Source organism: Scyliorhinus torazame, chromosome 21 (genome assembly GCF_047496885.1).
Source record: "Scyliorhinus torazame isolate Kashiwa2021f chromosome 21, sScyTor2.1, whole genome shotgun sequence".
Taxonomy (NCBI): Eukaryota; Metazoa; Chordata; class Chondrichthyes; order Carcharhiniformes; family Scyliorhinidae; genus Scyliorhinus; species Scyliorhinus torazame.
In genome coordinates, this window is record NC_092727.1 from 117,291,597 (window position 1) to 117,317,613 (window position 26,017).

At 47.2% G+C, this 26,017-nt stretch overlaps 1 protein-coding gene across 1 annotated transcript; it reads left to right on the forward strand.

Annotated features, from left to right (window-relative positions):
- Positions 1-2,378: 2,378 nt before the first annotated feature.
- Positions 2,379-23,507, forward strand: nr1d1 (nuclear receptor subfamily 1, group d, member 1). The gene is made up of 8 exons (XM_072487370.1): positions 2,379-2,855; positions 10,234-10,512; positions 12,591-12,679; positions 14,154-14,298; positions 15,099-15,757; positions 16,894-17,079; positions 19,588-19,798; positions 21,461-23,507. The coding sequence occupies exons 1-8, from the start codon at positions 2,837-2,839 to the stop codon at positions 21,655-21,657; spliced, it is 1,785 nt and encodes a 594-aa protein (XP_072343471.1). The 5' UTR covers positions 2,379-2,836; the 3' UTR covers positions 21,658-23,507.
- Positions 23,508-26,017: the final 2,510 nt, after the last annotated feature.

The following is a 26,017-nucleotide window of genomic DNA, read 5'->3' on the forward strand; positions in this document are numbered from 1 at the left end:
AACAATACAACAATTGCAATATTTCTCAAACAACAACAACAAGAATTTCACTGATGGGTGTTGTGACAGCCAAAACACTCGTCTCTGAGTCAGAAGCTTGAGGGCTCAAGATTTGCCTGCAACGAGTTGGCCATAAATGCTGGCCACAGAGTCATTCCGGCAAAGAAGGAGGCCGGCTCTCTGCAGAGCACTCCAGTCATTCCCATTGCTCTGCTCTATTCCCTGCAAGTTTGTCTGAATGCAAATATTTCAGTAGACACTCTGGCGCAGTGCTGAGAGAATGCTGCATGGTTGGAAGTGCTGCCTTTTAGTTGAGACATGATATTGAGGCCCGCCTGCTCTCTCAGGCGGATATAAAATATCCTGGTACTGTTTTGAAGAGCATGGGGGTGGGAATGGGGGTTATTCCTGGTTTAGCTCGGGGAACCACTGTGGCACAGTGGTTAGCCCTGCTGCCTCACGGCACCGATCCTGGTTCTGGGTCACTGTGTAGAGTTTACACATTCTCCCCGTGTTTGTGTGGGTTTCGCCCCCACAACCCAAAGATGTGCAGGGTATGTGAATTGGCCACGCTAAATTGTCCCTTAATTGGAAAAAATGAATTGGACACTCTAAATTTATTTTTAAAAAATCATGAAGGCCTTATCAACCTTGCCTGAGGTGTGGTGATCCTCAGGTTAAATCACCACCAGTCAGCTCTCCCCCTTAAAGGGGAAAGCAGCCTATGGTCATCTGGGACTATGGCGACTTTACCTTTACCTATTCCTGATGCCCTGGCCAAAAGTTATCCCTCAATTAACAACACAAAAAAACAATTATTTGGCCATTATCACATTGCTGTTTGTGGGACCTTGCATCAGTGACTGTACTTCATGAGCCATTGTGTGCTTTGTGATGCCCTGAGATCACTTGAATTTCCCTGTGAGTGCTGTGCAACATGGATGTTCTTATTGAGGCCGCAGCAGAGAGTTTCCTCTCTCAGTATAATGTAAGGAACATTATTCCCAGGCCTTGCAGTAAAATACAAGGAAAATCACACTTGAGCCAAGCTAATTTAGTATGAAAATACATTTCCTGGGTATTGTTCTTAACTCAACACTTCATCCAGTTCCTATCACTCATTTATCATTAAAGAAAGGAGTCCGTCCCAATCCGAGGTGCCAATCTACTTTAGATCAGTGTTAGATTCACAATAACCATTCCTTAGCATCAATGGCTTTGCACCAACATGGTGCAGCACCAACAGGGTGGCACAGCGGTTATCACTGCTGCCTCAAAGCCCCAGGGACCCAGGTTAAATTCCAGTCTCGGGTGACTGTCTGTGCAGAGTTTATTCATTCTCCCTGTGTCTGCGTGGGTTTCCTCCCACAGTCTAAAGATTTGCAAGTTAGGTGGATTAGTCATGCTAAATTGGCCATTAGCCTTCAAAGAATGAGCAAGATAACTGGGGTTACAGTTATGGGGGTGGGGGAGTGGGCCTAGGTAGGGTGCTCTTTCAGAGGGTCGGTGCAGATGCGATGGGCTGAATGGCTTCCTTCTACTGTAGGGATTCTATGAAAAGATAGCCTTGGGTACATCAATATGAGTAATAATTTTAAAGTAAATATGGAAGACCCAAATTTTTAAAAAACTAGCTATTTTCCCTCTGAGTTCAAACCTGCTGAGTTTATCCAGCACCCTCAGGTCACTGTCGGGGCGGAGTCTGCGTACTCCTTGTGTCTGCATGGGTTTCCTGCGGATGCTCCGGTTTCCTCCCACAGTCCAAAGATGTGCAGGTTAGGTGGAGTGGCCATGCTAAATTGCCCCTTAGTGTCCAAAAAGGTAGGTGGGGTTACTGGGATAGGTTGGAAGTGTGGGCTTAAGTAGGGTGCTCTTTCCAAGGGTCGGTGCAGACTCGATGGGCTGAATGGCCTCCTTCTGCACTGTAAATTGTATGTATGTATGCACAACAGCTGCAGAATGTTGCTGGTTATATCAGTAAGGAATCTGCTCAAAACGTGCTGCATTTATTTTGTTTCTTGTTCTACTCGTTCTGTAACGCCAACAGATGAAATAAGTTTATTTTTTCACTGTATCGTGCAAGGGTGGGGGAAAAAACCCCGAAAGTGTTGGTTTACAAAAGGATTACGTTACAAAGATTGGGCATTTTAGGGTTGGAAGATGTATATTTACCTTTTACTTCTGCAACACTAGTGCCAGTGGGCATACTATTCGACGAAAGCTAAAGATGAGCCAATCACAGCACCCTGCACTCTGCCTAATCTTTGGGTTTCAATCAAAGTATTGGAAACAATAACTGCCACCAATCACAGAGCCCGTCTCATCTGCTGCTCGGCCCAGATTCACCGCAGTGTGGCTCTCGCTCGCTTCCAAGTAACTCTTCCTGTTGTGTCAGTGCACATTTGTTGCAGTGGGAGCCGGTAGCTGGGCTGCCCTGTTAGAGGGGGATTCGCAGAGAGCACCCTCTACCCGTGCTGCAAGGGGCAGAGTTTTTTTGTTTTTCAAGCGCATCTCTTGCGGAGGACCGACCTGGCAGAAGAGGCTGCCTGAAATAGAACCCCCTCTCCCTGCCCCGTTCGGGGAAGTGAGGGCTGCCTTCACTGCTACTGGGGGGCTGCGAGATTTTCCCAACTCGGCAGAGGGAGAGAATTGCACTGGCAAGCAGCAACTCCTGGCTCAAAACAGCAACTCAACAACTCCTTCCCAGCATCGCAAGACGGAGCGGCCAGATAGACCAAACCAAAAACGCTGCTGGCAAACCGTCCAGCAGTTTGGCACGCCAGTTAGAAATAGTTTGTTCAGTAGCGGTAAACAGAAATCCTGAAGGAAGGCAGCTATGGATCCCAACAACACAGGTATGAGAGGGGGGGGGGGGGGGGGGGGGGGGGCGGGGAATACCATTTTCTTAAAAAGAAAGATGCATAGCATGATTTTTAAAATGTGTGTCAAAAGGCCTGCTCTGCTACTGAAGTATTGGAAATCAGTCTTTCAAAACACCATTTTGACACACGCAATTGTAATGCATGTGTTTTAATAGCATGTCCGTTTGAAGCGGGGCTTGCCGATAAGATGACTTAATTGTATTCGAGTCAGCGACTGGGGTCAGATGAGAATTGATATTTTCAATTCACTGTAGTGGTCTGTCTCTATGGTTACAATTCCTCGATGTCTGTCTACAAACGGTACGAGATGTGCTGGCCTGTATCAGCATTATCTCGCCCAATTCCTAGCATGACAATTTCTACTTAAAACAGCCGGCTGTATACCTATGTGTGAGCTAACTTCTGCCAGCAGGACCTGCTATTAATAGGGACCTCGCATTTTTATACGTCGCAGAGGAGCTATTTTGCGTTCGTTTGACTGACGTTTCTGTGTTAGTATTACTGGGATATTGTACTGTAGTGTAGTGTGTGTCTTGCCTCCACGGTTGGTTCAGTTTCCTCCTGATCTTGAATTGTGCTATCTGATTGATACTGTGTTTTTTTTTAGGACGTGATTAGCTCGGTGCTAGTGCCACTGGGATGGGACTGTAGTGAGCCCTGCACCCCCCCCCCCCCCCCCCCCACCGTTGTTTTTTCCAAGTCCCACAGAAGTAGGTCACAGTCTGAGTGAGGCGCAAGTTATTTTTGCAGAAACTCACATGGACGTTGCACCCTAGCCATGTGTTGTACCTTGTGTATGTTGCTCCTCCTCTTCCCGCCCATTCAATCTCACAAGTGTACATAAGAGGGAGTGGGCAGCATCTCTCCAGCAAGTCTGACCAGATACTGACGTAATGTCAGCTGAAGAGACGGGGGGGGGGGGGGGGGACACACAGAACTGCCCCCCCCCCCCCTCACTCTTACAAAAGACACTCTCAGTGCCTCTCTGAGATCTGTGATACATTTTTTCTGTTGTCAGGACAGCAGTCATGCGGTGTTTTCACGAAACTATTAAATGCCTTTTTTTTTAAAACAAAAAGATACAGAGGTCAAATAACCTACTGAAGCATTTCGGATTGACACTGGGGGAATTGGATTAAATAAACCACGCCTTTTAGCGTGTGGGATATAGGAAGTGAATTCAAACTTATTTTCTCCCCAGTTTACCAGGAACCTTATGGAGATTAGATTTTTCAGTTAGCTTGCTCGTTGCTAGAAAGAAATATCAGACTTAAGTAGAATTTAGTGAGCAAACCCACTGGGTTAGGTAATTATATTTTATACGTTTTAGAATTCGCGATAAATATTCATAGTTCAGTCCTCTCCCAAAATAAGGAAAGCTCAATTCAATTTATGGTGTGCCCCCCCCCCCCCCCCCAGTGTGATCCACCTGACTGTAAATGTGCTGTAATAAATAAACACAGAAAATGCTGGATGAACTCCGCAGATCTGGCAGCATATGTGGATAGAGAGAGAGAGAAAAACAAGAGCTAATGTTATCTGATGCCACAGTCGAGCTTTGGATGAGTTTCATTGAGGAGATGGCCACTTGTCATTCGTAAAGCCTGTTGTGGGTGGTTGGGGGGGGGATGAGGCAAAATCCCAGCGCGGAAGGGGGGGGGGGATCGTTAATGTGCATTTAAAATGTGCAGTTTAAAAAAAAAATGAAAATCACTTCCTGTTTTGTCTTCGGTTGCGGGAGTTCATTTAAAATACCAAAGACACGTTTTGCGGTAACAGACGTTTCACTGAAACTGACAGGAGACAGAAATCAAATGGGTCTCTTGCGCCGCACTGCACCGCGACCCACGTACCCGGAGCACATGAACAGGGACATGTTTGTGAGTCCAATGCGGAGCAGAGAGTCCGGTGCCTGGACAGTTAACTGGGGGCGGGGGTGGCGGTGATGCAGCAGTAAATCCAGGTCAGGGGGCGGGGAATGTGCTTTCACCAGTGTTATTTTCTCCAAGCTGGAAGTTGAGGCTCAGCCTCCTCGGCCAGGATCCCTGTCTACGCCCCGCTGGGCGTGTGATGGTGGATGGGGGGGGGGGGAGGGGGACCTCTGCTGGGATGACTGCCTGAAACAGCACTGGAGTAAAAATAACAACATCTAGGTCAAGGGGGTGAGGGAGATGGGATGGCTGGCTGGAGGGGGGGGGGGGAGATATGATGGGGTGCGGGGAGATGAGATGGGGGTGGGAGACGAGATAGAGGTGGGGGGAGATGAGATGGGGTGGGGGAGATGAGATGGGGGGTGGGGGGAGACATGAGATGGGGGTGGGGGGTAGGGGGAGATGAGGTGGGGGTAGGGGAGATGAGGTGGGGTGGGCGGAGATGAGGTGGAGGTGGGGGAGATGAGATGGGGGTGAGGGGAGATGAGATTGGGGGTGGGGAAAGGTAGTGTTTGGGGGGATGAGATGGGGTTTGCTGGCTGGTGGTCCCAACACTCTGCACTTGGGTTCACTCAATCCTTCCAGAATCTGGCTGCAAAACAGGTGTTTTTTTCTGGAAAGGATGTCCTCGGAGTGGGGTGGAATTCAGGGAGTGGGGTGGCATTCAGGGAGTGGGGGGGAATTCAGGGGAGGAGAATTCAGGGAGTGGGGGGGGGAATTCAGGGAGGGGGGAAATTCAGGGAGTGGGGGGGAATTCAAGGAGTGGGGGGATTCAGGGAGTGGGGGGAAATTCAGGGAGTGGGGAGGGGAATTCAGGGAGTGGGGTGGGAATTCAGGGAGTGGGGGGAATTCAGGGAGAGGGTTGGGAATTCAGGGAGTGGGGGGAAATTCAGGGAGTGGGGTAGGGTGGTGAGAAATTCAGAGACCCCTCCCCCCTCTCTCCAGGTTGAAATGACACACGTACATTTCCTGGAATTGTACACGTGACGGCTGTTTTAGCAACATCTGTGAGCAGGAGGTGACCCAGCTCCCGCTGGCCTCCTTCCTCCCCCGCTTTGGCTGGGCCGACACGTGCGGGGGCGGGGTGGTCCCGTTGCTGAGACACGCGAGTTGCGGCCAACACGTGGATCTGCCCGTGACTCAACCCCCACAAATTCTATTAATATCCCCGCCTCAGGAATAACCTTCATTCACTGGGTGCGGGAGAGCGCAGCGATGTTTCCTCTCTCTCTCTATGCCTCTCTCTCTAATGCGCGTCCTGCTGAATGGAAACTGACATGAAACAAACACAACGGGGGGGGGGAGAGGTTTTCTTTGCAAACATGAGTGCCCCCCCCCCCCAATTCCAGGATGGCTGGATGCGCAACGTTTAATTATTTAAAAAAAATAAATTTAGAGGACCCAATTCATTTTTTCCAATTAAGGGGCATTTTGTAGCATGGCCAATCGACCTAGCCTGCACATCTTTGGGTTGTGGGGGCGAAACCCACGCAAACACGGGGAGAATGTGCAAACTCCACATGGACAGTGACCCAGAGCCGCGATCGAACCTGGGATCTCGGCGCCGTGAGGCAGCAGGGCTAACCCACTGCGCCACCGTGCTGCCCTCAACGTTTAATTATTAATAGGCAATCCAAAACGTATTTGGAAGAGTACATTTCCCCAGCGCCTCATCTTCCCAAGTTGTAAACATTTTCCATCATGTCCCTTCTGTAAATTCGACTTTTGGTGCATTTTGAGTCACTGGGAGCGAGAGATAGGGATAGCCAGGTGGTACAGGTTACAATGAGGTGTAAATGCAACAACACGGTCCTTTTGAGGAGCAGTTGACTTCAGAGGAAGAAAAATAATCTTGTGCAGGAGGATTAATACGTGGACGTTGGGTTAAAATTGGGATCGACCTTGACAGTGATGCCCCGTGTGGTCAAATAGCTGACTGACACTGCTAGTTAAGGTCACCTTTGATGAATGACTATGCAGACATGGCTGTTTGCATCTGTGTAACCATAATCCAGCTCAAGATTTCTTTTTGTAAAAATAAATGTACTTTATTTGTACAATATCTGAAAGAATTTGATAAACATTTCAAAATGGTCACAGAAAGTGCAATAATATTCAGGTTTTCTGCATACGGCTTGTTGCACCCAAAATGCTTCAGTACAATCAAAAGATCGTGACAGATATTTCAAGCTGGTCATTCCAAAAGGTGCAATGGTATTTAAGTCCAGCACAAGATATTGCAGCATCAATGTTAAACACTAACTGTTGACAAATTAGATCTTGTCCAACGTCATTTTTCTGAGTTCAATTAATCTGGGCTGGATTGATGATTTCCCCTGGCCATTTTCTGAAGGCCGTTGGGTGGTTTGAGTGGGGTTTTACTCAGGGTGGTGACCAATTGTTTGACCTATTTACTCTGGCTCTAGATTCAATGCTGTAGCCATGTGAACCCACTTTAAGGAGGAATGAGGCTGGCATATCGGAGATTGTGGGTTATGGGGCGGCACGGTGGTTCAGTAGTTAGCACTATAGCCTCACAGCACCAGGGACCCGAGTTTGTAGAAGTCATGGAAGTCATAGAATCCCTACAGTGCAGAAAGGGGCCATTTGGTCCATTGAGCCTGCACTGATACTCTGGAAGAGCACCCTACCTAGGCCCACTCCCCCGCCCTAACCCCGTAACCCCACCTAACCTGCACATCCCTGGACACTAAGGGGAAATTTTATCATGGCCAATCCACCTAACCTGCACATCTTTGGACCAGAGTGCTTGGAGGAAATCCACGAAGACATGGGGAGACTGTGCAAACTCCACACAGTCACCCAGCTTTGGAATTGAGCCCGGGTCTCTGGCACGGTGAGGCAGCAGCGCTAACCACTGTGCCACCATGCCACCTGGCCTTGGGTGACTGTGTGGTGTTTGCATTTTCTCCTCGTGCCTGTGTGGGTTTCCTCCGGGTGCTCCGGTTTCCTCCCACAGTCCGAAGATATGCAGGTTAGGTGGATTGACCATGTTAAATTGCCCCTTAGTGTCTAAAGATGTGCAGGTTAAGTGGGGTTATGGGGTTCCAGATAGGCCGGGGGAGTGGGCTGAGGTAGGGTGCTCTTTTGAAGGGTTGGTGCAGACGTGATGGGCTGAATGGCAGCCTTCTGCACAGTATGATCGAATTCTGTGATGATCACAATTCTGTTCTTCATAGCAGTGTGAATCCTCCCGGTCACCTTAAAACACAGTAGGAGGTATTTCCTTTCACTGAAAGGTCCCTGAATATTGAACTGCTGATGAGGTAGTTCGGTAATGCCTCTAGTTAACCACTGCATCCCGTGGAAAAAGAACATTTTGATAGTACTGAGTAGTCAACCCCATACAAACAACAACTTGCATTTATATAGTGCCTTTGAATGTAGTGGATGGCAATGAAACAACATTTGGCACTGAGTCAGATATGAGAATACTAGGTTAGATGACCAAAAGCTTAGTCAAAGAGATAGTTAAGGGGTGCCTTAAAGTCGGAAAGATGTTGAGAGGTGGTTTAGGAAAGGAATTCCAGAGTTTAAAGGTTTAAGCGGCTGAAGGACACCTCAGGAGTCAATGCTGAAAATCAAGGCTGTTCAAGAGGCCAGAATCATAAACAAAATGTAAGGCTGGAGAAGGTTATGGTTATAGGAATGGGTGAGACGATTGACAGATATGAAAACAACAATGATAAGTCAAAAATTGAGGCGTTGCCAGAGGGAGAATCAAAGTAGGTCACAGAGCACAGCTATAATGGATGAAGGGGATTTAGTGAGAGTTGGATCGCAGTTTGGATAAGTTCGGGTTTGGGGAGGGTACCAACCAGGAATAATTGGAGCTTGGACGTAACGCAGGCATGGAAGAGATTTATTTTAGCAGCAGACAGGTTGAGCTTTGCACAAACCTCAAATACCCAAGTTTGCAACCAAACCCAGTTTTATGGTGTGCCCTATAAAATGGTTTGCTGCAATTCTGTTTTGCAGCAAATGAGCCTCAAACAGTTGGCAGCAATCCCAATGGTGAAACTGTAAACATGTATGCCTTGGCACTGCGAAGCATAATAAAGCTCCAGTTCAGTCACTGGGTTCCTGAGCTATAATAGGCTGGAATGTTGTAGCAATGAGAGATCAGCAGAATCCTACAATGGGTAGGGAGTGGAGAGTTGGGTGGTGGTGGCGGTGGTGGGGCGGGGGGGAGGAGGAGGAGGAGGTAAACCTCATTACAGTCAACAGAAAACACAAAGCAGGTCAGGGCAGCATCTGCAGGCAGATTGGGTCTCAAATGTGAATTTACTGATTTCTGTTTTTCAGATGTTACTTGACCTGCTAAATAATGGAAGCTTTTCTTCCTGTTTTTGTTTTCACATTTGCAGTATCTGCAGTACATCTGAGTCAATACTGATTTTTACTTTTCTTCAGTTTAGCAGAATAGTAACAGGACACAGTACAGACAGAGATGACTGTGACAAGGACATTCTGATATTTCAATTTGGTGCTTTTTTTTTGGTTGGGTTGGTTTAAAAACAAAAGCTGTAAACTTGATACCACAGTTGATTTGACTGCCAGTGCACTCCCATTCAATGAAGGGAGTATTCATGCAAATGTTTGCTCTATGTTGTTTTCCCCCGGGGGCAAGTTTCAGGTGTTCCTGCCCTGTCTTCAATGAATGGAAGTCAGTTGCGATTTCCAATTTTATTTTGGCCTACTTTTGTTCTTTTTCCCTTCCCCTGGGGGTGTTGACTTCTTGGTGGGGCATGGTTCCCCGGGCACTGGGCATTCTGGGACCTCTTGCCCATGTTGGCCATGATCTGCTGCTTTGATGTTTTGTTTTAGTGGTTCCGAAGTTCAGGTTCTGGAACAGCAACATCTGTCCTCTGGCTCCCCAGCCCTTCTACATTCAGGTTCATGGCTCCTCTGAGATACTTTTGTGGTGTTAAGGGAGGCAGTTTTAATAGTGTAAGCAGCGTTGAATCTAGGCTGGTTTAGGGGCTGGTTTAGCACACTGGGCTAAATAGCTGGCTTGTAATACAGAACAAGGCAGCAGCGCGGGTTCAATTCCCGTACCAGCCTCCCCGAACAGGCACCGGAATGTGGCGACTAGGGGCTTTTCACAATAACTTCATTGAAGCCTACTTGTGACAATAAACTATTATTATCTTGTGAACCACGCTACAGGAGAACTAAGTATAAACATGCAAGAGCAATGAGTGGTAGAAGGCTTTTCAGCCTCAGGAGGCATCGCAGATGAGCCTGATATCTTGCTTATTTGATGGCCAGAGTATGAAATCCAGCATATTTTCTTTTCTTGGACCAATTAGATTTGAGCATATTGGGCAAGTACTATCATGTTTTTAAAAACTCAAACTCAAGTACTATATGTTTATCATCCTGTCCTTCTGTTACAGGTGGAGTGATCACCTATATTGGACCAAACAGCACCTCTTCGAGTCCAGTACTGTTGTATAGTGATAACTCCAATAGTAGTTTCCAGTCTGTGTCCCAATCATGTTCTCCATTGCCACCGTCACCCAACACCGCTGGCTCCCAGGATGGCAAACACTACATAAGTAACTCGACGGGATCCGGCGAGGATTGTCCAACCATTGGGCCCTTCAGCAATCTGAAGCTTTCCACAGAAGAGGGAACCAACATTTCCACCTCAAAGAGTAGCTCTGGAATCACCAGTAAGTAATCCCAATGTCTTTTTCCTCCTTCTGTTTGACATCATTGAGTGGCATAGCCTCTCCTTTTCCCTCCAACAAAAAAGTAACTCTTAAATTGACCACAGATTGATAAAGAGTAATATATTTCTGGAGGCTTGCCTGCTTTTTGAAGCACTCCCAGATCATTTCCATAGAATCCCTACAATGCAGAATGAGGCCATTCAGCCCATCGAGTCTGCACCAACCCTCTGAAAGAGCACCCCACCTAGGCCCACTTCCCCGCCCTTTCCCCATAACCCCAGTTAACCTCACATCTTTGGACACTAAAGGGCTATTTTGCACGGTCAATCCACCTAACCTGGACATCTCTGGATGTGGGAGGAAAGCGGGCACCCAAAGGAAATCCAGGGAGACACAGGGAGAAAGTGCAAACTCCAGTCACGCGAGGCCGGAATTGAACCCAGGTCCCTGGCGCTGTGAGGCAGCAGTGCTGACCACTGTGCTGCCCCTCCAAAAGAAGCCTACCTCTTGAGTTTACTTTCAGTTTCTCCTTTACCTGCTGCTCAGCCTCCTGTAAAATGCTCTGAGATATTCTTTCACATGAAGGGCAACACGGTAGCATTGTGGATAGCACAATTGCTTCACAGCTCCAGGGTCCCAGGTTCGATTCCGGCTTGGGTCACTGTCTGTGCGGAGTTTGCACATCTTCCCCGTGTGTGCGTGGGTTTCCTCCGGGTGCTCCGGTTTCCTCCCACAGTCCAAAGATGTGCAGGTTAGGTGGATTGGCCATGATAAATTGCCCTTAGTGTTCAAAATTGCCCTTAGTGTTGGGTGGGGTTACTGGGTTATGGGGATCGGGTGGAGGTGTTGACCTTGGGTAGGGTGCTCTTTCCAAGAGCCGGTGCAGTCTCGATGGGCCGAATGGCCTCCTTCTGCTCTGTAAATTCTATGTTTGCTATCAATTGGTTTACAATGCAAGTTGTAAAAATAAAATTCCGGTTAATCAAGAAGAGGTACTGAAAGCTGAATGACCCCATCATAAACGCTTTAACATCTTTCCCGATGCATCTTCTGCTGAAATCGAATTTTAAAGTATTTTTTGGAAATTAATAGTTTCAAAAAGTTTTTGTCTAAGAGAAGAATTTGAAAATATGTCCAGGGTCAGGAGCTGACCTATTGGAGATCCACCGTCTTTCTGCTGGAGGGGAACAGCTTGGGTAGGGATAGAGTGCGCTGTTCCTTGTTAAACAGAATGGGATCTATCCAGAGTGATTCGCTATACACCGCATCCTAGGTGTCAGCCGGGAGGCTGGAGGATGGTGTTGGATTTCCAAATCTGACAAGTTGGAAAATTATCTACCCTAACTAACACCCCTGGGGTGAATGATTTTGATTGGAAGCCCATCTCCCTATCAGGAGAGATGTATAAATATGCTTAACAGAAGCTGAAGCTGCCAGAGCTAATCACGTTTCTTGAATCAATGTTAATTCATTTCCATTATCTGACCGTGAGGCTTGGGCTTCAACGGTAGAATGGTTGATGATTTACCAGGGAAATCTTCTCCCTCTTACCTTCAACCACATTCTCATCTCGTCAGTGGATGCTGACCTATGCTGGGGTCTCTTCCAATGTTGCTGGTCTCACACTGCACCTTGCCCAAGATTTAATTCTTAAGTATACAAACCTAGATTGCAAGTTGGCAAGCCAGTTAATCGTGGAGGGGTGGGACTTGCATCCTGCTTGTGCATGCGTGTTTTCCAGTAGAGGTCACTGGATAGCAATCAGGAGAAGAAAATGCTGGTTTCCTTAATCTAGGAGTCATTGCGATCAATTGTAATAACCCAACAGCCAGTCCATCAGAGATCAGCTAACAACACAGGTCAAGGATTCAAACCTGGCCCTCACCCTTGGTCTATGTGGCCACGTTCCACTTTGTACCAGGACAGTGAAGTCACACCTTCATTGCGAGCCCATGTTCTCACCTTGACACTGCTTGAAGGCATTGGCTGTTGACAGTTCTCTAAAGATGAATATGTAATAGGCTGTTTACAATTTGACAAAACCTCTCATCATTTCTATTTGTTCTTCTTTCATCTAGAAATCAGTGGAATGATTCTGCTGTGTAAAGTGTGTGGGGATGTAGCCTCTGGTTTCCATTATGGAGTACATGCCTGTGAAGGTTGCAAGGTAAGTTACAGGAGAAGACCATACCAGTATGCATCCACGCGTGCAACTATGTAAATGCATGCATATGCACAGACGTGGCCTGTGTTTACACAGGTACACAGTATGTTTCTGAATGGCTTAGTTAGCAAAGACATTGTGTAAGACATTCCTCTGCCATTCAAAGACATTTCTAGCTTTAATCTGACCTCAGCTGGGGCTGGACATTGCCATTGGTTTCATGGTCTCTGGGACCAAGAAGGGATCAAGTCTGCCAGAGTTCCAATCCCTACCCTTGATCCACAGAACACCACTGAAAGGTATTCACGTGGAGATCTGAAACGAGGACAGGATTGGTCACTTTTGTCTGTGATTCCCTGCATGACAACAGCAATGATTTACGTTTATGTAGCACCTTTAACATAATAAAACATTCCAAAGTGCTTCACAGGAGCGTTATAAAACAAATTGAGACACCAAGCCACATAAAGAAATATGAGGCAAAATGGCCAAAAACTTGGTTGAAGAGGTAAGTTTTTAGTGAGTACCTTAGAGGAGGCAGGCAAGGGGGAGAGGTATAGGGAGAACATTCCAGAGCTTAAGGCCTCGGCCTAGACAGCTGAAAACAATGTCACCAATAATAGCGTGATTGTAATTGGGGATGTTAAAAATGCTGAGTTAGAGGAGCACCGATATCTCGGAGGAATGTGGGACTGGAGGAGATTACAGAGATAGGGAGGGTTGAGGCCATGGAGGGATTTGAAATAAGGATGGAAATGTTAAAATCAAGACATTGTTTAACCAGGAATCAATGTAGGTCAGTGACACAAGTGAATAACCTATTTTTCTTGCATGGCATGTGGGCATCAGTGAACCAATGGGTATTTACAACAATTGGTGTTGGTTGTCATGGTCACCATTAGTGAGAATATATTTATTTTTAAAATTTATTCTTTTAAATTTAGAGTACCCAATTCATTTTTTCCAATTAAGGGGCAATTTAGCGTGACCAATCCACCTACTCTGCACATCTTTGGGTTGTGGGGGCGAAACCCACGCAAACACGGGGAGAATGTGCAAACTCCACACGGACAGTGACCCAGAGTTGGGATTGAACCTGGGACCTCGGCGCCATGAGGCAGCAGGGCTAACCCACTGCGCCACGTGCTGCCCTACTGAGAATTTATTAATTGAATTTGATTTTTACCAATTATCATGGTGGGATTCGAACCCATGTCCCGAAGCCTCTGGGCCCAGTTGAGTGCTGCAATACTTCCATTGTCCTGAAAGCCCAAATGCGCTGCCACTTAACCAGTGCTTCTTGGTTTGATTTGTTTTCCCCCTTGCTCTTGCAAATCTTGTTGGTGTCCTGCAATTTGGGCATTGGCCCTTCACCAAGGTTTCTTACTGAAAATCGCCTCGGTATTCATTGGCTGGTCAGCTAAACGTGTTGTTTTGGTTGATGTTGAGTCACACGGTATTTTTTCCCCCATTGCAGGGCTTCTTCAGGCGGAGCATTCAGCAGAACATCCAGTATAAGAAGTGCCTCAAGAACGAGAACTGCACCATCATGCGAATCAACAGGAATCGTTGCCAGCAATGCCGCTTTAAGAAGTGTCTTGCTGTCGGCATGTCCAGGGACGGTAAGTCTCTTTTTCCTTCTCCTGTTTCACATTTGACGGAGCCAAGGAATGGATGGCGAGAAAGCAACACATTGGCCAACAGTGTCCAGACATTTAAGTTGAAAATATAACTTTAATTGCATCATTGCCTTTCCATTAAAATCGCCTACCTGTATTTATTGCCACCACATTGAGAAGCACCTGCTTCTAGATGCATCTTACGGTGGTCTCAAGCTGAGCTGATAGGCATTGTCCTTATTCGCTCCTTTAAGGTAGCGCAGATCACTACTAGATTGAATGTAGTTTCCCATCTAATGGACTGGATGAGTATCTGTGTGTCATGAGGTGTTGGAATGTCTGGATTTAACCCAGGCAACACAACTGCCAGGTGGGAAGGTGGTGGCCCAGTGGTATTCTCACTGGACTAATTATCCAGAGACCCAGGGTAATGTTCTGGGGACCACGGTTCGAATCCCGCCATGGCAGATGGTGTAGTGTGAATTAAAAGTCAAATCAAGACATTTAACCATTGTCGATTGGAGCCATCTGGCTCACCAATGCCCTTTAGGAAAGGAAATCTGCCGTCCCTACCTGTTCTGACCTACTTGTGACTCCAGATCCACAGCAATGTGGTTGACTGTTAAATGCCCTCTGAAATGCCCCAGCAAACCACTCCGATCAAAGGCAATTAGGCAACAAATGCTGGCCCAGCCTGTGATGTCCACATCCTATGAATTATTTTTTTTAAAGTGTGTGATGTCTTGAATGGTTGCAGAAACAAGTTGAATTAAGGGTAACGTGTTGCCTTCCTTCCCAATTAGCGGTGCGCTTCGGGCGCATTCCCAAGCGAGAGAAGCAAAGAATGTTGGCGGAGATGCAAAGTGCCATGAATAATATGGTGAACAATCAGCTGAATGGAGAGCTACAAAATGAAATCCAGCCCCAGCAGCAGAACTGGCAACTCCAGCCACCTCTGGCAGGTCCTGTCCAACCACCACAGCAGGAACAGTCATCCCCCAGCCTCCATCCCCAGCAGCAACACAACCCCCAGCAGTTATACTGTCCCAGCACCGAAGCCTCAATGGAAGAAGTCATCTACACTATTTCCAGGGCACATAAAGAGACCTTTACCTATGCCCATGACAAGTTAAAGCAAACGACTGCTGCCTGCCGACACAACATCGAACTGACGAACCACAATGCCAATTGCTGCCTGAACGGGTACCACGTCAACGGAATGAACACCATCTATCATCAGGAGAACAATATCTTCCACAAAACCAATAATGGTGGACTGAAGAATATGTGTTACCCATCTTCCTTCTCCAACGGTCACACTAATGGGCACATCAGTGGACATTACCAAAATCAGACCAATGGACAAAAATTACACACTAGAAACGCGTACACTGCCAATGCCGAGATAGAGACTGACAATGGGAGGACCTGCCCATGGAAAGGAGTAAACAGTGTTATTCTGGTACGGTATTGCCCAACCTGTGTCTAATTTTGTGAAACATGGCAGCCACCTGATCAGATTCCTCTGAACAGGAACCCCATTAAATATGTTTGCAGATAATAAATTATTTTCCCAATGAAATACTAATAAACTAAGTATTTGCACAGTGGTTAGCACTGCTGCCTCACAGTGCCAGGGACCTGGGTTCGATTCTGGTCTTGAGTGTCTGTGGGGAGTTTACACATTCTCCCCATGTCTGCGTGGGTTTCCTCCGGGTGCTCTGGATTCCTCCCACAGTCCAAAGATGTGCAGGTTAGGTGGATTGGCCACGATTAAATTGCCCCTTAAGTGTCCAGAGATGTGTAGGTTAGGCGAGGTTACGGGGATAGGATAGAGGATTGGGCCGAGGTAGAGTGGTCTTTCAGAGAGTCAGTGCAGACTCGATGGGCCAACTGGCCTCTTTCTGGGATTCTATGGTTCTCTAATCGAATCGATTTTCTGAATAAAAAGGTGGTTTGGGAGAAAAAAAGAGCTTAAAAATCACCATTATTTAGATTCAAGAGCAATTAATAGAAAACCACAATATGTTAATTTGTTGAGTTTTGATAAATTGTTTGATTAGCATAATCATATAAACATTGACATCAAGATCTAAAGTAGATTGTACGGTCACTTGAATGTCATTCCTCTGTTATTTAAATGTTAAGGAATGTGCTATTTCTCTTATGCTGCCCCGTCATACAGGAATTACAAGGGGTGCCATAGAGAACGTTCTCTATTTTGCTAATCATTGAGCTGACTTTGTCCCTGGAGGGTGTTTGCATCAGCTCAGTGGTAGGGCACCCACAGGGCTGGCTTCACCTTTCTGAACACCCTGAGCAGATTGCCATTGGTGACCCAGTCTGCCAGCTAACCAAGTAATGAACGAGCAGCTTGGAGGGAGAGTTTCCCAGAACTGAGAAACACGACACTCGCTGTCCTTGCTCACATTGTTGTTGGTTTCTTTTAGCTAGGCAGCGGGGTCTTGCTGCTGGTTGGTTGCCCACACTGGTTGAGCAAACATTCAAAGAAGTGAGCCCAAGTGATCGGGAGGGGAAAATAAAAAAAAGAGATTAATTAAAAGTCACATTTTTTTCTCTCTCTCTCTCTCTCTTCAGGCCTGTCCGATGAACATACAGCCACATGTAGAAGGCAATCGATCAGTACAACAGATCTGGGAGGATTTCTCCTTGAGTTTCACACCAGCTGTCAAAGAAGTGGTCGAGTTTGCAAAACTTATTCCGGGGTTCAAGGACCTGTCCCAGCATGACCAGGTCATCCTGCTGAAAGCTGGAGCGTTTGAGGTAAATCACGGGATTAGAGGATCTGCTTTTGAGGCACACGCAATACCTAATTGTGAAAAGTTAAATATCAGAAGTTGGGTTAATTCCAAAGTTCATTACTAAACTTGGGAGAGCAAAAATTAGTTAATTTACATGCAACCTACTAGATGATTATGTCTGTACTCTTGGGTGGAGTAAATGCAATGGCAAAAAATTTAGCAGGGTCAGGTTTTGAGTCCATTCAGTTTTGGGGCTAGAACTTGAATTTAATTTGTTCTTTTGGGTGGAATGAATGTCTAAAACGCTGCGGGTTTGGAGTAATTCTGAATCCGTGTTGCCTGTACTTGTATCAGGCACACACAGTATAAATGTGATGTTGGTACACTGCATGGCCAAGGGTTAACTGGACACCACTGGAATCTGGTCTGCAACAGTTATGAAGAAATGTTGCTATAATAACTCAGTCCAGGGCGCAGTGGGTTAGCACTGCTGCCTCATGGCGCTGAGGTCCCAGGTTCGATCCCGGCTCTGGGTCACTGTCCATGTGGAGTTTGCACATTCTCCCCGTGTTTGTGTGGGTTTCTCCCCCACAACCCAAAAAATGTGCAGGCTAGGTGGATTGGCCATGCTAAATTGCCCCTGAATTGGAAAAAATGAATTGGGTACTCTAAATTTAAGTTTAAAAAAAAACTCAGTCCGCAGGTGGCCCAGCTTATTAAATTGTGCCTATGTTCTTTGGAGTTTATATAAATGAAGGGCAATCTCGTTGAAACATACAAGATTCTGATGGGGCTTGATAGGGTGGACGCTGAGGGATTATTGCCACTGGTTGGGAAGTCTATAACGTGGGGCAGGGGTGGGGGGGGGGGGGGGGGTGGGGGGGTGCACAGCCGCAGGATAAGGGCCCCATTTAGGACTGAGACGAGGAGAAATTTCTTCCATCAAATGGTTGTGAATCTTAGGAATTCTCTACCCCAGAGGGTTGTGCATGCTGCATCATTGAATACATTTGAGGCTGACCCTAGATCAGCCATGATTGTATTGAATGGCGGGGCAGACTCGCCAACCCACATGGTCCACTCCTCCTCCCATCCCTGTGTTAACACATAGGCGGCAGGGCTCAGGGTTTGACCACCAGTCTCCATTTAGTGAGTTTTTAGGATGCAGGCAAGGGAGATTCCAATGGGGAAGGAGGGTAAAAGAACTCATGAAAGTCTAGGTGTTGCCTCCTCACACCAATGGGAAAAAATGAAGGTGGGGACATAAAAGTTTGGTGACAAAAAAGTAGCACACAACATATTGACTCGATCTCAGAATTTATTGGCGTGATTTATCCAAAAAATCTCTTAAGTGTCATTTTGGGTGATCTTGGGGCTGTCTTTCCCACCGGCCTTTTGGGTGCGATCCACACCGTTAATCACCCACACTCAGTCATTTTTTGGGGCCTTGCGGAGTTTCTCCCTGGTCAAACCCACATTTAGAATCTTTTTCAGCGATGGGGAGCTGAACTCGCCGGCAGGATCGGCTCCGCCGAGATCTGGCCGCCATTTTGAAAGGGCACCCTGCTATGAAGTTGCTGAGTGTTCCCCAATTTTCAGGCCCCTGCATACCCACCCCTCACCCCCCCCCCCCCCCCCCCCCCCCCCACCTTTCCCCCTTTATGGGCATGGAGGTTCCTGCATGCCAGAGGGAAAGCCAGGGTGCCACCCTGCCCTGTCCTGACCACCCAGAGGTCTCCAATAGCCTGGGAAACTTCCCAGCTGCCGTTATCCCTGGTCCACATTTGTGTGAACCTGTACTAAACGGTGAGGTCGAGGCCTCTCTGGGGAGGCCATTAGTTTCTGGGAACCCAGAGAATCCGGCGCCTTCATATTTAAATGAGACTATTTAAAAAATACTGATCTGGATCTCGCCCAATGCGAACAAGATCCAGATCGCAATGTTTCGTGAGGTTCGGTTGAATCTCGCGAGACGTCTCGAGCATCATGAACCTCGTGAGATTCAATGGCCTCGTCGCAACACCAAATCTGGTGTGACGAGGCCGTTAAATCGCCCCCGTTAATTAAGAAACCATTAAAAAAAAAATTTAGAGTACCCAATTCATTTTTTCTAATTAAGGGGCAATTTAGCATGGCCAGTCCACCTACCCTGCACATCTTTGGGTTGTGGGGGCGAAACCCACACAAACATGGGGAGAATGTGCAAACTCCACACGGACAGTGTCCCAGAGCTGGGATCGAACCCGGGACCTCAGCGCCGTCAGGCAGCAATGCTAACCACTGCGCCACCTTGTTGCCCTTAAGAACTCATTTTGATTTGACGAAGTCAGAAGCAATTTCTCATACGTGAAACAACTCGCAAGCATGCTGAATCATCAGGAAGACAAATTGTGTTTTCACCGAGACTGGGGTACATTTATGTATTTGCAATGTATATCTGCAGTGTAATTTGTAGTGTACGTTCGCTGCAGGAAAAGCCCACTTCTGAAGGGCACTTACATATGATTGCTTTGACCCATTTGCACGGCAGGTCCTGATGGTGAGGTTTGCATCGCTGTTCAACATGAAGGAGCAGACCGTCACATTTATCAGTGGAACCACATACTCCATCGAAGAGCTGCGGGGCATGAGGATGGGAGATCTGCTCAACTCCATGTTCGACTTCAGCGAGAAACTGAGCTCCTTGCACCTCAGTGAGGAAGAGCTGGGTCTGTTCACTGCCGTTGTGCTGGTCTCTGCAGGTAAGGACTGGGGGGGGGGGGGGGGGGGGGGGTGGTCAGGGGGGTGGTCAGGTACTGGAGGTTGAGGTTCTCTTTCCAAGGGCGAGCGGAACCAGTCCTGAATCTTGGCTGATTTGATGCAACTTGTAGAATGGGCCCGGAAGCCAATTAATTATAATGGTTGCCTTGGCGCCCCAGCTGAGAGTTATGTCAAATATGGTTTGAGCAGCTCAGCGCACTGTGGGTTTGCTTAACCCCCTTGGGCCTGCAGACAAGCCCTGTATTGATGTTTTGCCTCCATGCCAGCAGTAACTTTGTCAGCATGTCTGGGAACAACAACTGGATGGGGAGATTCCCTGATGTCTAGTGTACAGCTGAACCCAGAAAATATAGAAAACATGACTGTTGTTAGCAGGTTTCACGCTCCTTAACTAGCTCAGTTTACCACAAAGACCAGCAGCCCCATGTTCCTGTCAGCTCGTCCTAACACACAGCATGTTGACTAGGTCTCAGAATTTGTTGGGCTGCATTCTCCCTCGACCACTCCACCGGGGGTTGTGGTAGCAGGAATAAGGCCCCAGCTTCACGGGGCCAGCCAGTTGATTGATGTGGTGACGGTTTTGGTGACTAATTAGCGACTGTGGGGATGGGAGCAGAGGTGGGTCAACTCAAGTGCAGGGCCTAATTTAAACTCACATCCATGGCCATTACTGTGACCGCTGTTCGAATATTCACGCGGCAGAGTGAGAGATCACAAAGCACTTGATTTGCATAGTTCCTCAGCAAAACCAGAGGCCTAGCTGCCTACCTTGAGGTCAGCTGGCAGCCCAGTTGTCCTTGGCAACCATGCCCCATGATCTTCTGAGATGGCTATGCCAGGAGGGTGTTTTCTATTGTCTCTCTCCCTCGCTCTCTGCCCTGCCTTCCTGCCATTTCCACTGTTTGTCAATGCTGGACACTATCGCTGCACTGTTCACGCCTTCAAGGACCCCCGGGGTCAGCATGACTGGCTCCTTGCTGTCTACCAGCCTCCCATAGAATCCCTACAGTGCAGAAGGGGCCCCATTGGGTTGGCACTGAACCTTCAAAAGAGCACCCTATCTAGGCCCAATTCCCTGTCCTATTCCCTGTCCTAGTCCTGCAACTCCACCCGAAGGGGCATTTAGTGCATGACCAGTCCACCTAACCTGCACATCTTCGGATTGTGGGAGGGAACTGGGGCACCCGGAGGAAACCCACGCAGACACAGGAGAAAGTGCAAACTCCACACAGATAGTCTCTCTCTCTCTCCCCCCCCCTTTAATGTACTCCTCAACCACGTTAATCGGGGTCTGGAGGTGTTGTTGGACTTGTGACGCCACCTTCTCTCTGCAGGATTCTTTCTGATCGGCAGGAGCGAGGTTGGAATACTGGCGGGGCCTGAACACTCAGCTCATTGTGTTCTTTTCCTGAATAAGCAGCAATTCTCAGGGGTGAGGGCAGGTTTGGCTTGCTCTTCTACACTTCCTCGCTCCGTTTTGGGAAGGGGAAGGGGGGACTATTTAAAAAAAAAGACGAGTTTGCCGTCAGTTTAGGGAGTGAACGGTGAACTTGCCTGCTCTCCAATCGCTTTTCATGCCGATAACTTTCAATGCTGCTTGATCCGACTTAACCATCCTGTCTCCATTCTCTTTATGCTCTCAGATCGTTCTGGAATCGAGAACGTCACCTCGGTGGAACAGCTCCAAGAAACGCTCATCCGAGTCCTGCGAGCACTGATAATGAAGAATTACCCCAACGAGGCCACGCGCTTCACTAAGCTGCTTTTGAAACTGCCAGACCTCCGCACTCTGAACAACATGCACTCGGAAAAGCTGTTGGCCTTTCGGATAGACCCCTGAAATTTTCCGTCAAACCATAGCCATACCAGACTTATCTCCGCTACATTTTTAAAGCAATTTTTATTTATATTTCAACGAACGCTTGGCTGACATGTTGCAAAGCATCCTGTAAATATCTGTACATTTCAGCTGTCAAGGGAGTGTAATATATTCTTATAAGGAATGTTCTACAAATCAATATATTTAAAATGTCCTTTGGGACCTAGGATATGTCTGCATACCTGAGCTTGATGGTAGAACTAACTGCGAGTTTATCTGCTTACTGATTGGGAGTACTGTATAAAAGGCAATTGAACAGTGTGCAGGCAATGATCTGCAGTGCCCGTTGATCTATTGCCCATCTCACATGTCCTCTTTGACTAATTACCGGTCTAACATAGTGTCAGAATCCACAGCGAACCCCAGCACTGTACTCTCATTGAAGACGATCATCGTGTTAGCAGTCACGCCGCAGTGACACCATTCCTGAAGCTTCATCCTGACCACTTTAGAAGTCAAAAGACCAAGAGTGACTTGCTGCCATTCTTAGCTTCAACACCAGAGGAAATCAGCTGAAACCCATCTCACCTGATACAATTTTATTTGCTCGACAAATAATGTTTCATCGTGTGACTATTCACGGTTTAGCCTGAAGCCCCAAACTGCTCCAGACATTTCACAGGAAGCAATGAGGCGATCAAACTCAAGTCGTGACGCGCACCTCTTGAAGCTTGCGTTAAACGACAGGAATTGTTTGTGAGGAAGTTGCTGCATGTTTGTGGTTTACTTGTACTTAAGATCTCTACTGAAGATTCAACAGATCAGCTGTCTAACCCCCCCCCCCCCCCCCCACCCACCCTTTAAAACCTGTGAGCTAAAGAAACAAGAAGACCCCAGATTGCACCCTTCCGATCTGCTGCGTCAGCTGTCACAGTGGCAGAGATGCCTACAACTGGCCTCTGTTGCCTGGGCTAGGGAATGGGGCGTAGGGGGGAAGAGAATAACCATGGTCTCTATCCCTGTTGGGAAATGCATGCAGGTGTAGGTTTTGTGGTTGGTGTTAATGCTTCAATAGATTGAGAAGCTTGTGTATTGCTGAAATAAGAAGGTGTCACAGTTTTTTGTATCGCACCTATCAGGACAGACACAAGAATGCCAAATTTCAAAGGGGTCAATAATAATGATAATAATCACTTATGTCACAGGTAGGCTTCAATGAAGTTACTGTGAAAAGCCCCTAGTTGCCATATTCCGGCGTCTGTTCAGGGAGGCTGGTACGGGAATTGAACCCGCGCTGCTGCCTTGTTCTGCATTACAAGCCAGCTATTTAGCCCACTGTGCTAAACCAGCCATGCTGCATGAGTAATGGATTCCGATTTGTTGACAAATACACTCTGGTCGAGACTTTGCCATGGAAAATGCACCAGGGAAGTATTGTCCCGTATCTGTTTAGAGGCGCAATATCTGGACTTTTTTACCTTTGAAATGGGGTGTTCTTGCATCTATCCTGATGAAGGTAAACTGAAAACCTTCCACAGCATGAATTTTTTCCAGCAATACTTAAGTTGAAAAGCCTGCTGACTACCAGGCTCCCACACAAAGAAAGGACACTTAGAGTGAGATACTGAAAGGGCTTCTGATGTCCATGAACTATCTCCCAACACCATTAGTGTGGAAGGAAATGTTTCAAACTTAAAAATACAACGATAAACCTGTGTGGCCGTTGCAACTGGGCTGAACTTGCTCTCGATAAATAAATTTACTACATCTGTCTCAATGTAGTTCAATAATTGATGTGTATGTGAATCCAGATGAATTCATTAACAATTTCTAAAAATAAAATAACGAATGCACTGAGTTAAATAACAAAATGAATCTCCGTGTCATTTGGCAGTAATATCGTTGATCGAATTTCGCAACTCCTGTTCGTGCTACTGTGTGTTTGCGTCGCTTGGGAGGACTGTAGAATTGGGAATTTGGGATCCCTTCACCTCTGTTTGTTCTAACTGGGAACCTTTTTTTTACTTCTTAAAATGTTTCCAAATAAGGGGCAATTTAGCGTGGCCAATCCACCTACCCTGCACATCTTTGGATTGTAGGGGTGAGACCCATGCAGACACGGGGAGAATGTGCAAATTCACACGGACAGTGACCTGGGGCCGGGATCGAACCCGGGTCCTCGGCGCCGTGAGGCAGCAGTACTATCCACTGCGCTACCGTGCTGCCCTAACTGGGCAACTTAGGTGAAAGGTCAATAGTCAAAGTGCAGGACAGCAGGAATATGGAAGAGATTCGGAGGGAAAAGCAAATTGTATAAAAAGGAAGTCTATAAGGATTCCATAACGGGAGCTGAAGGCAGCAAAGGATACACAGTTTTGAGTTCCGGGAAGGAATGAGTTAAGAATAAGAGACAACATATTGAGCCACAAATAGCTTTTATTGCGCCCGGGCCCCAGGGTTCCCGCAACGCGGTTATTATGTATAAAACTGTTTGGACTCATAAAGACGTCTAAAAATAGGTCTTCCCAGCAGTCGGTCTTAGTGAGTCCTTGTTTTATATTTAGCATGAGCAAGCTGTGCCGGGGAAGAACATGCATTTATAAAGCACATTTCACAGCCTCTAGGCTTCCCAAAGTGGTTTGCAACCAATTGAATACCTTTCAGCAGTGACTTCGCTTTTAACAAAAAAAAGTAAGGAACATGGCAGCCATTTAACGCACAGCAAAATCCCCCAAAGTGGGGTTTAGTAAATAGCTAGATCATCAGTTTTAGTGGTGCTATTCGAGGGATGAGTATTGGCTGGGACAGCAGCCTTGCCCTTTCCTGGAGTAGTGCCATAGGAGGTTATACATCTACACGAGACATCAGTTTAACCTTTCATTTTGACAGGTAGCATCTTTTGACAGTGCAGTACTCCCATCAGCACTACACCGCAATGCCTCGTCTGCTCAAATCGCTTGAGTGGGGCTTGAAAGCTAAACCTTTCACTGAGACATCCGTAAGCCTCTCAAAAGCAAAGCCTGGCACTCCAGGAAGTCAGCAGCGCTCATGCAGGTATTGGGGAATATAATAGCACACTTAATAATTTCTTTTTAAAAATATTTTTATTAAGGTATTTGAAAATTTTAATAAAAATAACATAGACAATGACATCAACATGGCATAATAAACGTTTCCCCCATCTCAATCTTCACACACCCCAACCATAAAACAACAATCCGACACGATTCCCCCCCCACCCCGGAATACTGCATCTGCTGACATTTTAATTTTCCCCGAGAAAGTCAACGAGCGACTGCCACCTCCGGGTGAACCCGACCATTGACCCTCTTAGGGCGAACTTTATTTTCTCGCGACTGAGAAACCCAGCCATGTCACTAACCCAGGTCTCTACACTCGGGGCTTCGAGTCCCTCCACATTAACAAGACCCGTCTCCGCTACCAGGGAGGCAAAGGCCAAAGGCGTCAGCCTCCTTCGCCCCCTGAACTCCCGGCTCTTCCGACACTCCAAAGGTCACTACCTCTGGACTCGGCACCACGTGTGTTTTTAGCACCGTGGACATTGCCTTAGCAAAACCCTGCCAAAACCCTCTAAGCTTCGGGCATGCCCAAAACATGTAGACATGATTTGCTGGGCTTCCCGCGCACCTCGCGCACCCATCTTCTACCCCGAAAAACCTGCTCATCCAAGCCGCTGTCACGTGTGCCCGGTGGACTACCTTAAATCGTACCAGGCTGAGCCTGGAGCACCCTTAATAATAATGGTGTTGCAAGAGATGGTAGCATAGACCACAGCACAATGTTTTGGTAATTAAGAACACACAGAGGTGGGGGAGGCATTGACCATGTGGCCCCTTGAACTTGTTTCAGCATTCAGTAAAATCATGGCTGATCTTTTCTGCCCACACCTGACATGCTCGATTCCCCAAGACACCAAAAATGTGTCTATCCCAGCCTCAAATATATTCCTTTTCATTTTTTATAACTTTAGAGTACAATTATTTTTTAATCCCAATTAAGGGGTCAGTCCACCTACGGGGCACATTTTTGGGTTGTGGGGGTGAGACCCACGCAGACACGGCGAGAATGTGCACACGGACAGTGACCCGGGGCCAGGATCAAATCTGGCTCCTTGACCCCCCGTGAGGCAGCAGAGCTAACCGCTGTGCTGCCCTGACTCAAATATATTCCACAATGGAACATCCACAATCCTCTGTAACGGAAAATTCCAAAGATTCGCAACCCTTTGATGAAGATGTTTATCCTTAACTCAGTCATGAATGATTGTCCCCTTAGTCCCCTGCCCCTGTGTTCTGGATTTCCCAGCCGACAGAAACAACCTCACAGTGTCCTCCCTGTTAAACCCATTCAGAATGTGGGC

Coding starts and splice junctions, on each gene's coding strand:
- nr1d1 (XM_072487370.1), top strand. Junction 14,299..15,098: donor TGTCGGCATGTCCAGGGACG/GTAAGTCTCTTT, acceptor CTTCCCAATTAG/CGGTGCGCTTCGGGCGCATT. Junction 17,080..19,587: donor TGAAAGCTGGAGCGTTTGAG/GTAAATCACGGG, acceptor TTTGCACGGCAG/GTCCTGATGGTGAGGTTTGC.